Here is a 16,980-nt window from a genome sequence, read left to right on the forward strand (position 1 = left end):
GCCAAAGCTGTTTCCATCATTCCAAGACTTCAGGGTTAAGGATGTTGGATTGTTTACTTAGGGCAGGTGTGGAGAACCTGAAGACCACATTACAGCTGTTGGAAAGGGGTGTGTGCCCAAACCTACAACCACACAACCCTTAAACACACAGAGAGCTTTTCCCTTCTCAGAAGGAGGTTTGGTGATGGGGATATGCACTCTGAATTCCAGATACATCCCATCGCAATCTGTCCACTGGTGTGGACAGAAAATAGTTCAATCAAACAAAAAGAAATAAATAAAAGCTTCATGATTGCATGGAATGGGCACTGTAGTTCTGCAAGCCACCAAAACGGGAAAAGAAGGTGGCTTGCGTCTGGAAGCAACCTGAACCTTACTTTTAAGATGGAATGGTGGGAATTTCTTTTTTTTAAAAAAAGAAGGAAGAAAAGGTGAAGCTTCTTTTGGGTGAACAACTTAAGAAGTGACAGAAATAGAAATGTAGGCTTTTTCCTGTTGGTTCAGGGAGGGATTGGAGACATTACATCTAAGTGAGGAACTCGGGCACCGTGGGCAGTTTCTTGTGCGTTTCCATTTCTTTTTCACTGGCAATTAGTTTGAAGCATAACAATTGTGCAAGATTGAACCAGACATTTCATCCATCCTTGGCTCTCAGCCTTATCAGGGATGTATCTGCACAAACAAAAGGTTATCTGTGACTTTTTGACTGTAAACAGAACCCAAGATAAGGCTTTGTTTTCTGCATTTAGGGCGAAGTTGCAGGGTTTGTAGCTATGTCCCTTTGGTAAGAATAAACACTGTCCGAAGGCATTTAAGAGATGATTTGTCATCAACTCAGGGTAATTTTTCTGCACTGAATTAAGCACTCTGACAGCTAGGCTAAAACAACTGCAAACAGACCTGCCTAAGACCTATGCAAAAAGCCAAAGTACAAAAGTGATAAGCGCAGAGTAAATTCTGAAGTTCACAGTCTGCAGCTCAATGAAATCGAGGCAGGTGGGCATAAATCAAGGAACTGTTCTTATGAGGATATATAAGAAAAGGATTCGAATACCTTGGTTCTCAAATATTATCTGTTCCAGAAGTCCGTTTGACTCCCGAAACTATTTGAAAACTAAGGCGTGGCTTCCGATTGGCTGCAGGAGCTTCTCGCACTCAAGTGGAAGCCGTGTCGGACATTTGGCTTCCAAAAAATGTTCGAAAACTGGAACACTTACTTCTAGGTTTTCGGTGTACGGGAGCGAAAGTGTATGAGTACCAAGGCGTTCGAGAACCAAGGTACGACTGTACTACTGTATGCAAAAGACAGTTTGATCAAGTGCCATTCTCTTTCAGAACAAATAGTGCTGCTCTTGATCTACCCACTTTTAGAAGTTTATGTCGAGAGTAAATTTAAGCCCAGATCCTTTAAAAAATCTGTCTGACTGTTCAGTCCTATAGACTCGATTGTCCTGCAGCAGTGCAAACTGATTTTGTTTCAATGCTGGACAACTAAAACAGAGCTGCCCAGCTGCTTCCTCCACCCTCTTGCCAGACAAACAACTTTAGAGTGAAAAAGAAGCACCAGGCTGTGCCGGTGAATTGCATCCTAAGATGACCAAAAGGCTGCTGGGAGCCCCTTCCCCACCTCTTCTGTGTAGCTTACTTGTTCTTGCTTTTAAAAAAAGATTATTGTATTAAACATTTTGGCAAAAAAAGCAAATAATCTAAAGAAGAGGTCCGCACAAAAATGAAATGTCAGTGTCAACAAAGTGAATCCAGAAAGCAAAGTAGTTATAACACAGAACTGCTTAATCATCATCACCATCATATTTATATGCCACCCATCTGAATGGCTTGCCCCAGCCACTCTGGGCAGCTTCCAAAAAAATATAAAAACACAATAAAACAACATTAAAAAACTTCCCTACGTCCGGCTGCCTTCAGATGTCTCCTTAAAGTCATACACTTGTTTATCTGTTTGATATCTGATGGGAAGGCACACACCATTACCAAGAAGGAACCTGGAACCCCACTTTTTGCAGTGATGAAATCGCCAGAAGGCCCTCGGAGCAATAAGTTAAGTGAAGGTGAAGTAGAAACCTATGCAGACTTGGCTAATAAGATTTATACTGAGCTAGTTTATTTTGTTCTGAGTTGGCTCCATCATTTATTTTTTTTAAACTGCAGTATTGTTTTACATTTTGAATATTTGCAATTCAGAATATAATTGGTTGTTCAGAAACATCTTTTAGTGATCTTGTTTCTGTATATCTGAAAAATGAAGTACTGAGCAGGAAGTATTTAAAAGGCTAACCTTTCATCTACTTTGCCACAGAGGCAGTTGCTGTTTCTGCAGGTGCACTTTAAAAGATTGCTGCAAGCTTTTCCTAAAGTGATAAATATATGCTGGACACAGGTAGAGCCAATTTTTCAAGCAATGCTTCTGCAAGTGAAAACAATTTTGAATCTCAGTGGGATTTTTTAAAAAGGCAATCTCTTATGAAAGAAAAGGGGCATTTGTCATTTTCTAATACCCAGTGTTTTCTAATATCTCTTCTAAAATATGATCAATGCCATTATCTCCTTTGTCATGCAGCAATTTTAGCAATCTTATAAGAAATTCTACATGCCATTTAAAGCTGGTTTTTGGAAAGCTGCGTTACGTCAGTCCTGCAACAAATACAGCATTTCTAGAGTCCCATGATTTTAATGTCACCTATTCTTTCAAAATCTGCAGTTTTGTAAATTTGGGGCAACAGATTTCCAGGAGCTGCTCCTGTGGAGAGTATGAACTTGAAAATACCTTATGCAAATTTTCAACATGGACAGACCTGCAAGTTTGTGAAATCCCAGATTCTAAGTGGTCCTTTTAGGAAAGCCAGTCAACTTGCCTATATATGGTGCTTGTGTACCATAAAATAAATTCACCTATGATGTTATTACCAATCCATGTAACATGTTTGTACATGCATGCAGGGCAGGACATACTTGTGAGTGGAATGTTGTTGTGTGGAAAAAGTCCTGTGGGTGAGATGGAGAGACTTGAAGGCCAAGGATAGAATCATAGAATCATAGAGTTGGAAGAGACCACAAGGGCCATCGAGTCCAACCCCCTGCCAAGCAGGAAACACCATCAGAGCACTCCTGACATATGGTTGTCAAGCCTCTGCTTAAAGACCTCCAAAGAAGGAGACTCCACCACACTCCTTGGCAGCAAATTCCACTGTCAAACAGCTCTTACTGTCAGGAAGTTCTTCCTAATGTTTAGGTAGAATCTTCTTTCGTTTGGGAGGACCTGGCAAATCGCTCTGACTGAGAAACCAACTCACCATAGCAAATCAATTACATACATACATAATTTTATCTGTATCCGCTTTTCCACAGTGCAAACCATGCCACAGGTGGCTTTCAGCATTCTACATAGCAAAAGTAGTCACAAACAATTAAAACATTTTAAAAATACACAATTAAACTGAACATATTCCACATAAATCACAATAGCTAAAATAAAATTACAAAAACCCAAAAAACCCTGCTGTTTAGGGAAGTTTTCAATGTATGATGTTTTATTGTGTTTATTGTGATTCTGTTGGGAGCTGCCCAGAGTGGCTGGGGAAACCCAGCCAGGCGGGCAGGGTATAAATATATTCTTACTCTTACTATATTAAAAGCAAATACCACTTCAGCCTCAAGTTCCTTATTTTGACCAGATACTCATACTTGATTTGTGGTATTAATTGTGTTGTAATCTTCCATCTTTCACCATCTATCTCCCTCTTAACCATTGGTCAATAACACAAATCTTGGTTGATGGGTGGTTGTTTTTCCGTTTATTACAACTTTTGCTATAAAAGCGAAATGAAAACGTTTTGAAAAACCATCTGTGATTGCATTATCAAGTAGGAAATTAAAAGGGAATCTTAAATATGAACTCTTTTGGAGCTACTACGAGAGAGACCACTTTTGGTGGTAGTTCCAAGTTGCCATGACATGAAGGACAATCACATAGCTCTCTGCTGTTACTGCTAGCTAATACTTCCACTTTGCTCCTACCGAGGCCACCGCAATGTTGTGCCACTTTTCCTGGAGGAACTATTGAGAGAAAAGGCCCACCGAGGGCCAAAGGGCCCCCAGAAATGGCACAATGCTTCTAGATAGCTCTATTGTACTGGATAAAGCTAAGCAAGAAACCACCATTCCATCAGAGCTGACAAGCGCCATGGCCTCTCTAGGGTCAGGTGTTACTGACTGTGACAATGCAGCAGGACACACTCAAACTCAAGCTATTCACTTTTTTTTTTTTGCAAAGCACTTCTGTTTCTGTAATAATCTTAGCCTTTATTTAAATAGCCGATGCAACAAGCACCTGGGAATCATCAAGAAAAGTGATCTGATAAATTACGGTAAATACTACTTTGTTCAAAGGGAACACAGAGAAATCAAGACTTTTCGTTGTCCTACATGTTAGGTTATAGTTGCTTCGGAAATAAACTGCAACTCCAGTGCACAGATTTGGCAGCCATTTCCCCACATTTTCTGTTGTGAACTGCCCTGGGATCTTTGGATGAAGGGTGGTATACAAATCAAATCAACAATTATTATTGTTGTTGTTGTTGTTGTTGTTGTTGTTATTAGAAATACCCTTGTGCATTTTAACACACAAGCATGGATAGTAATGAAAAACAGAAGAAAAACAGGAGCAGACTCTTCTTTTTCCCTCAGAAGAAATGCTATCCATGCTGTAAAAGCAACAGGGTGCCATCGTGATTAATCAGTCCGCTCTTAGTTCTCTCTGGACGCCCCTATTAACAGTTTTGTTTCAGCTTGTTTATACCATACTGACAGGACTTCAAGATGGTGTTCTCAGAGCTGCTGGTTTTTCACATAACTGAAACGAAGAATAAGTGGGAACGGGGTGGGTAATAATTTAACCATGAAAAAACAAACTCCTGGATTGCCTCACGTTCTGTAGAAATGGTGATTGTGTTACAAATAAGGGCTACAAAATAGGAAATAACATAGTGGATAATCACTGGCAAGGTTTTTGTTCGCAGAACAAGAAACTAGGAAGTGTGATAAAATCTTGCACACACACACAAAATAATGAGGTTAAAACACACACACACACACACAGAGAGAGTGAGGCTCACACCATGAACAAAAAGATGGAGAAAGGGAAAAGGATTTATCCTCATGATGAGAGTTGTTGTGAGGTTTGAGGGCATGACAGACTGTGTTCAGAGAATTGTAGCTACCAATATGGTTTTATAGTCCAAGGTTAAACCAAGCTGACCTGACCACAAGATAAAATTAAGCTATGTCCTGTTACTCAAACACCTTTTAATTTAGCCCATTTGAAACCTTTTAAAACAATTTTTTCTTCCCGCTGATTTTATTGGCAGCATCATTCCATGTGCCTACCACGTCTTACCCCAACAGGCTCTGCTGCAATGCTACTTTCCCCCAACGTTGATAACAATTTGATATTTTCAGTTCTTGGAAGCCCCCGAAAACCACATCCCAACTTCACCCTCCCTGCCTCCAGCACTATGTCCACGCGACTGCTTCTTCCTCCGCCTCTAATCCTCCTTTGTTTGGGCACTTTGTAGCTCCCAGCGGTTCTTATTTTATCAGGTTTGCTTTTGTTCCCGTGCTCTCCTGAATGCCTCTTCACAGCTTCTCCTGGCCCCTTTTCCATCACCTTTTCCCATCAGCTCTGGCTCTTCATCCGCAGCCAGCATCCTCACCTTCCCCTCTCTGCCCCATGTCTCCAGGCCCTGTTGCTTTTCTCTCTTTGTTTCCTTTGATCTCTTTTCTCCGACTCTCTTCATTGACTTGGTTCAGCCCTCCCTGCCTCTTTATTTTAATCAGAACATTCTTTTATTTCCCCCCCCCTTTGGTGTTAATCAAAAGCAGTAATTTCTTTCTCCGGCACCTTTTTCTGAACTGCACCCTCCATAAGCCATCCTGCCTTCATACTAATTGAAGGAGGCACTATTACCAGTATTACAAATGAAGGATAGGGAAAAAGCAGAAGATAATGTCGCTTGTGGATGCGTGTGTAAGGGCAAGGCAATAATTTGTAAAGCATTACATGCACCCTCCTTACAGAGTTGCAGATCTTTTATTTAAAAGAAAGAAAAAGCTTCGTTCAGTCCCCGCAACAAACACTTGAAAAAGGAATGTGGTTACCAGCATCTCCCACCTTCCTGACACTGACGACTTCCCTTAGCTGTTCTTGACATTTTGAACCAAGGCACTGACACAGGTTATCTCCTGAATGGCAAAGATCACTTCCCTTTCATTACTTGGCAAAACAAGCAGGTGTCAATTGTCTTTCTTCCCCTCCCCTGCAACAGGGCACAATTTAGGGAGGATAGCAGGGAATCATCTATTTATATGAAAGCAAATCCACATTATTGTGTTCTGGTCACACACACACACACACACACACACCCCACATTCCGGCACACCACAGTGTGACCAAGAGACAGAACCAAGGTACCGTTCCAGTTTTTGGCTTCCTTGGCTCTTAATTATTTCCCGTGAACTCCACGAGACAAAAGAAACATAGTTTTTAGGGTTTGTTGCGGGGGTACAAGTCTGAACTTCCCTTCCCTCCTTCTTAGGCCTTGTAAGCTGTGTTCAGTTCAGAGGGAGAGGAGAAGGAGGGCACCATCCTTACCCTGTTCCTTGCTCTGCCTGAGGCACCGACCTCAGTGATGGATGGGGGAGGAAAAGCCGGGCAGTAGGTGACTCCAAACCACAGGGCTTTAGATGCAGTTCCCCTGGGATGCTAAGAGCTATTGCTGGATCGCCCAGTGGCAATTATATTTCAGACGCATCACTGAAATGCCTCTGCCAATGCACAAACCCCAGCTGAGTGGGAACTCTTCCAGCAGTAGCAGCACTAGCCAAAATAGCAGCCATGTTCATGTGCTCAAAGTGTGGCGTTTTGGTGCAGCTCAGTGTCACAGCACATGGTCTGCATGAAGCATTGCCAGCCTCAATCCCAGGCATCTAGAGTTGCAAAGGATCTCATGTGGCAGGGCAGGGAAAGACGGCGATCTTGGAGAATTACAGCAAGGTCAGAATATACCATGTGAGACTAGGTGGATTAATGATCTGACACAGCGAGTCAGTTCCATATGCCTTGTATGTATGTAACTTGTTCCAAAGCCTGCATATTCTATTGCTCTCTAATTGGCATGCAATGACTGCTAAGTTTACATCTGCTGCACAGAAAACCATTCCTGCTGTAAGGCTGTCAGTCTGCAGAGCCACTCTCTTCCCAATATCCTTAAGAGAAGCACTGGTGAATCAGAGATATTTTAAGGCCGTGGACCATCCAGTTGCATTGGAAGTATCCAGTTACAACGAGTAGGAAGACACAACGGATAGCACTTTAATTGCTAGGTCATGGGAACCAAGAAGAGGAAGTGAGAGACAGACAAACAGGGGAAGGGAGCCCCGAGGAAGCTTGCCTGATACCCCTTCTTCCTACCTCCTTCGCAGGTCTTCGGCCACTGCTGCTCTGCAGCTGAACAAATAGGCTCGGAGGGATTTCAGCTGCTGTCTCAGACGGACCACCGTTGTCAGTGGCTCAACATGTCTATACAGCATCGGGTTTTCCTGCTGGATGTCAATCAGGGGCTCTTCATAGACATATTCCAGGAATTCTTTGGCTTGCTTTGATACCTAGAAAAGGGGTGGGGGTGGGGAAATCCATTAAGCTTAGCTCAGCCTCTAATAAAACCTCTAAATGCTCACAGGCAATCGATACTATCTCCTCAGCGGTGTTATACTAGTTACGCTAAAGTGTTCTGAGGTTGTAATACAACCTAATTTACCCAAATGGCTCAAGGGACATCTTTATGCATCTGTATTACTGAGTGCTTGGATAGCACTTGGGAGGCTAGTTGGATGCTTGAAATGCTATTCAATATACCGTCATGAAGAGACAGAGGCTACGGGGGTGGAAACAACTGAATTCAGATATTCAGCTAACCTAGATTCAATTACTGGAAGCTTCTACAGAACATACTGAACACGAACACACACACACACACACACACACACAGAGAGAGAGAGAGAGAGAGAGAGACTTTTAAGTGTGCATATGAATAGCAGATTCTACAAAACCTAATCTAACCTCACTGGCAAAGCCTGGATAAAATACAGTATATGCTTGATCAAAGCTCTCTCATTACCAGAACTATATACTGTTCTTGCACTAGAAAGGCATTTGGGCTGGAGAGCTGTTTTAATTCAGCTCGTGTCCGTCCTCTGATACTAGTATCTGACCATAAATGTTTCTATGTGAATGCAAAATAAGAGGCTCCTGTAGGTTTTGAGGCATTCCATCCTTGAAACTAACCAGACAACTGAGGAAGACTATGACTTTTATTACCAACCTGCCCACTCCCCAATGTCAGCTCAGATACCTTTCCTTATTTTACTTCAAACTCATCACAATCCTGCAAGAAAGGCGACTGTTATTTAATAGGATGAAGTACTGAAAGGCCGTTCACCTGATTAAGACATTCAATGGATCTTCATAGAGCAAGGTACAGTTGTGCGGAAGTAGTAATACAACCAACAGAAAGCACTACTTGGCAGCAACTTGTATGTGTGTCAGGCTTGAAACAACAATAATGGAGCACTGTGCTTATGTGAATTGTCACTAGGACACAATACCTGCAGTGCTGGCTCTGGGGTTTTGGGGGTCTCAACAGGATCTTCTAACATGGAAAAGATGGGAAAAGCAAATCAGACACTTTGTGTAAAGTGGAAAGGGGAGCTGCGGTAGTCTAGTGGGTCTCTGCTGGATTTAGGATTTAAATGCCCAACCTCCCAATCTGGAACCAGTGGAACCAGTCTGGTACGCATAACCATGCCTGATCAGATACGTGGAAAGTGTTGGTACATCCAAACCAGGCCAAAGGCCATAGCCCGCTGAAGTTATACAATGAATTTCAGGACCAAGTTGGAAATTGAATTCAATTCTCCAAAACCAACAATTTTGCTGGGCCCTGGAAAGCCATAATTGCAGTGTTCACAGTAAAAGCAGGATGACTTTCACCCCGCAAGCCCCCTGGAAGCTGTCTGGATCTATTGAACAACTTTATTTTGAATCATACAGTGGTACCTCAGGTTAAGTACTTAATTCGTTCCGGAGGTCCGTTCTTAGCCTGAAACTGTGCTTAACCTGAAGCACCACTTTAGCTAATGGGGCCTCCTGCTGCCGCCGCACCGCCAGAGCATGATTTCTGTTCTTATCCTGAAGCAAAGTTCTTAACCTGAAGCACTATTTCTGGGTTAGCGGAGTCTGTAACCTGAAGCGTATGTAACCTGAAGCGTATGTACACTGTATTGGCTCTCCAGTAGAGCAAAAAGGGAAGATGTAAGAGTAACAAAGAAATAAAAGGGGAAGCCCCAGAAAAGGGATACTCAAGTGTTTAGATCAGAGCTTTCCAAACTTTTCATGTCGGTGACACGCATTTTAGATATGCATCATTTCATGACACGGTAATTCAGTTTTACTAGCAAACTGCAGGTGAAACTAACCCCTTTCCAGGCCTGGGAGGAATGCAGGGAGCATTCATGTGACACACCTATATGCTGCAGTCGGCACACTAACGTGTCGCAACACACAATTTGGAAAGCTCTGGTTTAGATGTTATATAAGTCTTTTGTGCACCCAAAAAAAGACTGTTCCAAAGTCATCCAAAATTACCAACTCCACTAAACACTTGGTGCTTACTCATAATTACACAGCTGTACATTTTAAGACACAGGTGGGACTGTAAAATGAATTAAAAGAGCATGGCTTTCCAGATGTTCAACAAGCTGCACTGAAACACTCATTTGTCAGCTGCTACAATTAAACAGCAAAACGAGCCCATTTTTTCTCAGTAGTTTGAACAAAGTAACAAACAAAACAAAACCTCATAATATACGCTAATCTTCCTGCACACAGTTGCTTTCACAGAAATTCCATTCAAAACAGCGACTATGCATAGGACCATAAGCCAGAAAGTAACAGTGTTGGTTTAAAAGGGAAAACAGAACATGCCTCTGTTTTTACTGAATTATTATTTGAAGTGCTCAGGTTTCCCCTCTTTGTTCTCTGCTTGGTCCACACTTGGTCATCTAGATACGGTGGATTTTATGCAGCATGTGGCTATGGGGTACAAAACTGAAGCTCCTCTCTGAAGACACGAAATTGAATAGATTAAAGTGATCTTCCGGACCTTTTCGGCTTTATGATATAATTTAAAAAAATTAACTGCAACACTTTTGAGTTTCAGGGAAAAATCCATCCGATAATTGCTACAAAGTACTGAAATGAACAGTGCTCAAATTAATGAAATATAATAATCCTAAGAATGAAAACAAGCTTTCCCAACACATTTTTAGGGGCAAAGTATGACCATGAAATACCAAAGTATTTCCCAGTAGTGATGTATGGAAGTGAGAGCTGGACCATAAAGAAGGTTGATCGCCAAAGAATTGATGCTTTTGAATTATGGTGCTGGAGGGGACTCTTGAGAGTCCCATGGACTGCAAGAAGATCAAACCTCTCCATTCTTAAGGAAATCAGCCCTGAGTGCTCACTGGAAGGACAGATCATGAAGCTGAGGCTCCAATACTTAGGCCACCTCATGAGAAGAGAAGACTCCCTGGAAAAGACCCTGATGTTGAGAAAGATGGAGGGCACAAGGAGAAGGGGACGACAGAGGACGAGATGGTTGGACAGTGTTCTCAAAGCTACCAGCATGAGTTTGACCAAACTGCGGGAGGCAGCGGAAGACAGAAGTGCCTGGCGTGCTCTGGTCCAGGGGGTCACGAAGAGTCGGACACGACTAAACGACTAAACAACAACATGACCATGAGAGACTCTCTCTCATTGTTCATTTCTGTATCATTCTTTTGGCAGGGCAGAGGAGTGAGGATGGAAACTAGATGCAGAGAACTGAAGAACTGTTAGTTTTCAGGGACAGCAGCTTCAGGGACAGCAAAGGACAAGGAATACCAAGCAAAGTCAATTCTATATACAGTCAGGGCATTGTCTCCTAAATTCTCAGACCAGCAAGTAAATTTGGCCTGAAAGCTTCTACAGGGGTCAGGGAGAATCACCTGGCTCATTCTGGCCAGTTGTGTCTAAGGGTCCAGCATTGGGGTAGCATGAAAAATCATGCAAGGAACATGAGGCGACATGAAAATCCCCCTAGTAGCATTATTCACACAACCCATGTCTCCAAAGATGGAACATGAGAACAACCCATATTTCAATTTTATTATTCTGTTTTAAAAATCAGTACTTAAGTAAAGTGGGGACTCTTAACACAGCTCTTTTCCTGACTGCTCAAAGTGCTCGACATGCAGTTCCTTTTCCATGTTATTGTACAAATCTATGAAAAGGCCAAAATGCTGCCTACATGTGCCCTGAGGAAACTGTATTCCTTTGGGCAAAAACCCCTGATTAATAGCAAGAACCGAGCCCAGCTATAAACATGTTGAATAATAATTTAATCATAAAGTACTGGCAAAAAGCTGACATATGACTTCAATGGCTCAGTTGCACATTCTGAAATACAGGTGGGGCCATAAAAGAAATGTAATGTTATGGTTCTCCAGATGGCTAGGATCAATAAGCTGCCATAAATACCCCATCTATTTGTCAGCTGCTACTATTATTTTTAAAAATAAACAAGAAAGAAAATTGTCAACTGGCAGCCCCATCAGACACAATAAATTTGCAAAGACAACATCACAAATCTCAAAATTACAGAATCCTTCGAGGGAGGGAGGGAGAGAGAGAGAAGGGAACCTTTGCAGACATTGTTGATTTGCACTGATCTCTTACAAAAATAATACTAAAAATTGGAAGCAATAATTTGAAGATTAATAAAGACACAAAACACTTGTATGTTGTTATATAATGGTCTACCAATGGTGCTGTACACCATGAAATGAAAAGCACACACACACATATAAACATACAGAATATAAATTTGGTATTGCTTTAAAAACAAAGGAGCTTTTATCCACATATTGCAGCTATGTGAAAGAACAAGAAAATTTTGGAAAATATAGTATTACAGATATTATAAATGAAATGTGTAAAATTAAAACCAGAACTGAAGCTTTGCTTGCTGCATTTTGTATCTTGCAATATTCAAATGCCAGTTCTGTATACAACAGGTGCAGCCAACAACATTTGTTAGATTTTGGAAATGTTAAAAAGAGGCAAGTAACAGAGAGAGGGTAAAGGCTTGGGACTTATTATCTCCGGTTAAATGAGCAGGTTAGCAAAAGGAAGATACAAATGATTTTGTGAAACCTGCACAGTCCACTTGCGATATAGTATTTATGCCATTGTGACAATAATATTTTGTTGGAGGCTGCCCAGAGTGGCTGGGGAAACCCAGCCAGATGGGCGGGGTATAAATAATAAAAATAAATTATGACGATGATTTAAATCTTTTAAATCTAACATAAATATGCTGTTCTATAAATGATTTTATAAATTAATGAGATGTGCTATTCAGTGAGTATTATGATTATTACACTGGAAAAAGATTATGTGAACTACTGCCTGAAAGTGAATTTTTATGTTCTATGCAGAGTATTTACGTTGTAACTGTGTTCAGGTTTTGTATATTACCTTTTCTGGCAATTTTATTGATTCTGCATGTACAAAAAACATGCAACGTAACATTCATTAACAAGCACACTCAGGTCTCCAATGTTTACATTTGGTGGGAACATTACATTTGGGTCAGCATCACTGACCCAATAGCCGATGTACTTTAGCGCAACAAGTCTCTCCCAAAGCTGGCATGAGATCCAGGTGGACAAAGATCCTCTGCTGCTGTATTAATGAACGTGATAAAGAGAAAACAGATGGCTTCTAACGCTTCTCGCTCAGCTTGGACCACAGCCAGCCTAATGCTATGGCTTAGTTTTCCCCTCAATAGAGCACGGTGCCAAATGTGTTCATACCACTTCTCAATCGAAAAGTCTGAAGTGGTCTCCTGGTCTCAGACGCAGACGTCCTCACAGCAACCAGGAGAAAAATTGTGAGGTCTTTGTAAGCCAAGCCGAGGCCCAAGAAGGCAGCAAGACCAGCCACAATGGCACAGATTGACGGGCGATCGTAGAAGGTAAGGTAAAGGTAAAGGGACCCCTGACCATTAGGTCCAGTCACCGACGACTCTGGGGTTGCGGTGCTCTTCTCGCTTTATTGGCCAAGGGAGCCGGCGTACAGCTTCCGGGTCATGAGGCCAGCATGACTAAGCTGCTTCTGGCAAACCAGAGCAGCGCATGGAAACGCCATTTACCTTCCTGCCGGAGCGGTACCTATTTATCTACTTACACTTTGACGTGCTTTCGAACTGCTAGGTTGGCAGAAGCAGGGACCAAGCAATGGGAGCTCACCCCGTCACGGGGATTCGAACCACTGACCTTCTGATCAGCAAGCCCTAGGCTCTGTGTTTTAACCCAGTGTTTTTCAACCTTTTTTGGGCAAAGGCACACTTGTTTCATGAAAAAAATCACGAGGCACACCACCATTAGAAAATGTTAAAAAAATTAACTCTGTGCCTATATTGACTATATATAAAGTAATTCTCTTGAATAGGAATCAAATAAACACAAAGAAAGTATTTTTTAATTACTTTATTATGAAATAGTAAGTAAACAGAAATATGAAAAATTATAAAATACTTTATTCAGTGCGCAACCTGGGCCTGTTTGGCTGAACACAAAGCTGATATTCTGGCTGGAATCGAAGAAAGACACACACGTAGCTCTTCGTCAACAGCTCTCAGTCTCTCTCTGTATTTAGTTTTTATAGCAATCATGCTTGAAAAGCTCATCTCACACAGATTTGTAGTGGAAAATGGGAGCAATGTCAAAATAGCTTTGTTTGCCAGAAGGGGGAACTCCTTGGCAGTATCCAACCAAAAACTGTCCAAAGGTAGATCAGCAAATCTTAGCTTGAAACCACGATTTTGTCTCAGTTCAGTTAGTTCCTCCTGCTCCTGTAAAGTCATGTCCTTTCCACCAACTGATGCTGAGCTATAAGGGTCCCTAACCCAGTCAAGGCATTCAGTGGAGACTGAAGAGAAATAAAATGACAACTTCTCCTCGAGAGTTTTTAAATGTTTAACTATTATCTCACACAGTGCAGCAGTGTGAACACCTTGCCATTGCTTGGTGAGTGTGAACATTTCAAGATTGCCACTTTCCACGTGTTGATGCCAGAGTTGCACCTTTGAACGGAATCCATTTATTTTATCTGTACTTGTAAACAGGTTTTTATTTCGGCCTTGCATTTGTGTGTTCAGTTCATTCGGATGATGAAATATATCTGCCAGGTATGCCGGCCTTGCACACCACTCATCACTTGCAAGCAGCTTTGCGTAATCTGACCTCTCATTTGTCAGAAACACTTTAAGTTCCTCCCGCAGCTCATACACACGAACCAAGACCTTGCCACGCGACAGCCACCAGACCTCCGTATGAAACAGCAAGGTTTTATGCTTCGCTCCCATCTCCTCACACAAAGCTGCAAATATGCGACTTTTCACGGGTCATGACTTTACAAAGTTTACCATGCGCACAACATCATCCAACACATGAACTAGGTCTGCTGGTAAAGTCTTGGCTACGAGGGCCTCACGGTGTAAAAAACAATGCGTAACAATCACATCTGGATTTCTTTCTTTCACTCTGCTTACAAAGCCTTTGGTGTGCCCAACCATGGCTGCAGCTCCATCGGTGCAGACACTTGTGCAGTTTTCCCACTTAAGTCTTCCTTGTTCAAGGTATTCTGATGTGACCCGAAAAATTTCTCCTCCTGTTGTTTTTTCTGGCAATGCCTTGCAAAAAAAGAAATTTTCTCTAATTGCATCACCATCAACAAAACGCACCTTGGCCAAGAGTTGAGCATGTCCACTGATATCAGTAGACTCGTCAAGTTGCAATGCAAATTTCTCACTGATACGGATCTTTTTCAAAACCACACTTTCGATGTCTGCAGACATGTCATTAATACGTCTGGAAATTGTGTTGTCTGAGAGAGGGACTTTGGATATTTCCTTAGCTGCTTCAGGTCCGAGCATCTCCTCTACAATGGCTTTGCAGGCGGGAAGTATTAATGTCTCTGCCACAGTGTGCGACTTTTTTGACTTGGCTATAAGTTCAGCAACTTGATAGCTAGTTTTAAGAGCTCTTTCATTTACTTTTGTGGTTTTTCTCATGAAAGTTGCCTGTTTCTCCATGTTTTCACGCAGGCGAACAAAATAGTCCGCATTCTTGTTTTGAAGCAAAGGGTGTTTCGTTTGGCGATGGCGTTCAAGTTTGCTTGGGACCATAGCACTGTTAGCTAGCTTTTCACCACACACCACGCACAGTGGAGTTGGTTTGTTTGCATCTCCAGTGAAAGTAAATCCAAATGAAATATAGCTTTCACTATATTGCCTTGTGCCAGAGAATTTGCTTGAGCTAACCATCTTTGCTTTCTTTTGATCCCCACTCATACTTGGGCTCTCATCTGGCTCCAAATTTTGTTCAGAGTCCAGTTCTTTCCTTTTCAAAACTGTCACTCAGTACTTACTGCGCTTGTCTCCTCCAGATAGCCGCTGTCCGTCACACTCAGCACTCTTCTGCGCATGTCTCCATCCAGATCCATCAGTCAGCGCTCTTCTGCTCATGTTTCCTCCAAATCCAGATCCGACCGTGACTGACTGGTTCCAGATGACCTCCTCACCTCACGCTGCACCTGCGGCCTGGTCTGGATCCAGATGCGGTCTCTCTGCAGTGCCGACTCCCGCCGAGTCCTGGTCTCCGTCCGTCTCCTCCTGCTCCGGTCCTCCTGGTGACTCGAGTCGCGACGTCTTCTTCTCTCCGCTGCTGCGCACACTGTGCTCGGGCGGGAAGGAAGTCGGAAGATGATGTCCTACTGTGATAGGTCCAGGCTGGAGTCTGGACCAATCACAGCCCGGACATCAGAAAAGTGGAGGGTGTCCCCCTGAGGAGCGCCAATCGGCCCCCCTGCTAGTCCGGCACCCACCTAGTGGGCGAAAATTTGACTTAAAAAAAAAAAAAAATCTTTCAAATTTTTCAATTTTTCTCACGGCACACCAGGCAACATCTCGCGGCACACTAGTTTGCCGCGGAACAGTGGTTGAAAAACACTGGTTTAACCCACAGCGCCACCCACGTGCTATGTCTATCATCTATCTTTCTATCTATCTATCTATCTATCTATCTATCTATCTATCTATCTATTTTGAGAACTTGTAGCCCTCTTCAGCCAAAAAGGCTCCCAGAGTGGCTTACATGAAATCAAAACAAGATACTCCCTACCTACACACTTATATTCTGATAAATAAACTTTGGCTCTATCCATTCTTTTCCTGATGAAAGGACAAATTTTAAGACCACAAAGCTAATTTGCCTTGCTATACAAGAGTCATCTGTGTTAAAATGGAATAAAGTAGTCTTTTGTATTTGGATAAGGAATTAAATTTGTTAATCTTAATGGGATAAAATACTTGAAATGCAATTGCATAATTATATCTATATCTATCTATAGATATAGATATAGATATAGATATAGATATAGATATAGATATAGATATAGATATAGATATAGATATAGATATAGATATATGCAACATTATTAATAAACCCGGTCACAAAACAAGGCAAGATAGCAGCTGTCAGTTATGATGAGGAACTTTTGTATACATGTTTGTACATCTATATACAGCCATACCTTGGATCCCGAACGCCCTGGAACTTGGACGTTTTGGTTCCCGAACGCTGCAAACCCGGAAGTGATTGTTGCAGTTTGCGAACATTCTTTTGGAAGACAAACGTCCCACGGGGCTCCCACAGCTTCTGATTGGCTGCAGGAGCTTCCTGCAGCCAATCAGAAGCCGCAATTTGGTTTTCAAACGTTTTGGAAGTCAAACAGATTCCAGT

At 42.1% G+C, this 16,980-nt stretch overlaps 1 protein-coding gene across 3 annotated transcripts in view; it reads right to left on the minus strand.

Annotated features, from left to right (window-relative positions):
- PLEKHM3 (pleckstrin homology domain containing M3) overlaps positions 1 to 16,980 on the minus strand; it is a 78,669-nt gene that overhangs the window by 29,134 nt on the left and 32,555 nt on the right. For all 3 annotated transcript variants that reach the window (XR_014159336.1, XM_081873371.1, XM_081873370.1), the window contains one exon: positions 7,487 to 7,680. Coding sequence is in view for 2 of the 3 variants with exons in the window: in XM_081873371.1 (XP_081729497.1) it covers positions 7,487 to 7,680 (194 nt within the window). In the remaining variant the exon portion in view is untranslated. The remainder of the gene's footprint in view (positions 1 to 7,486; positions 7,681 to 16,980) is intronic.

This window comes from Podarcis erhardii (assembly GCF_964252035.2).
Source record: "Podarcis erhardii genome assembly, chromosome: 1".
Classification (NCBI taxonomy): Eukaryota; Metazoa; Chordata; class Lepidosauria; order Squamata; family Lacertidae; genus Podarcis; species Podarcis erhardii.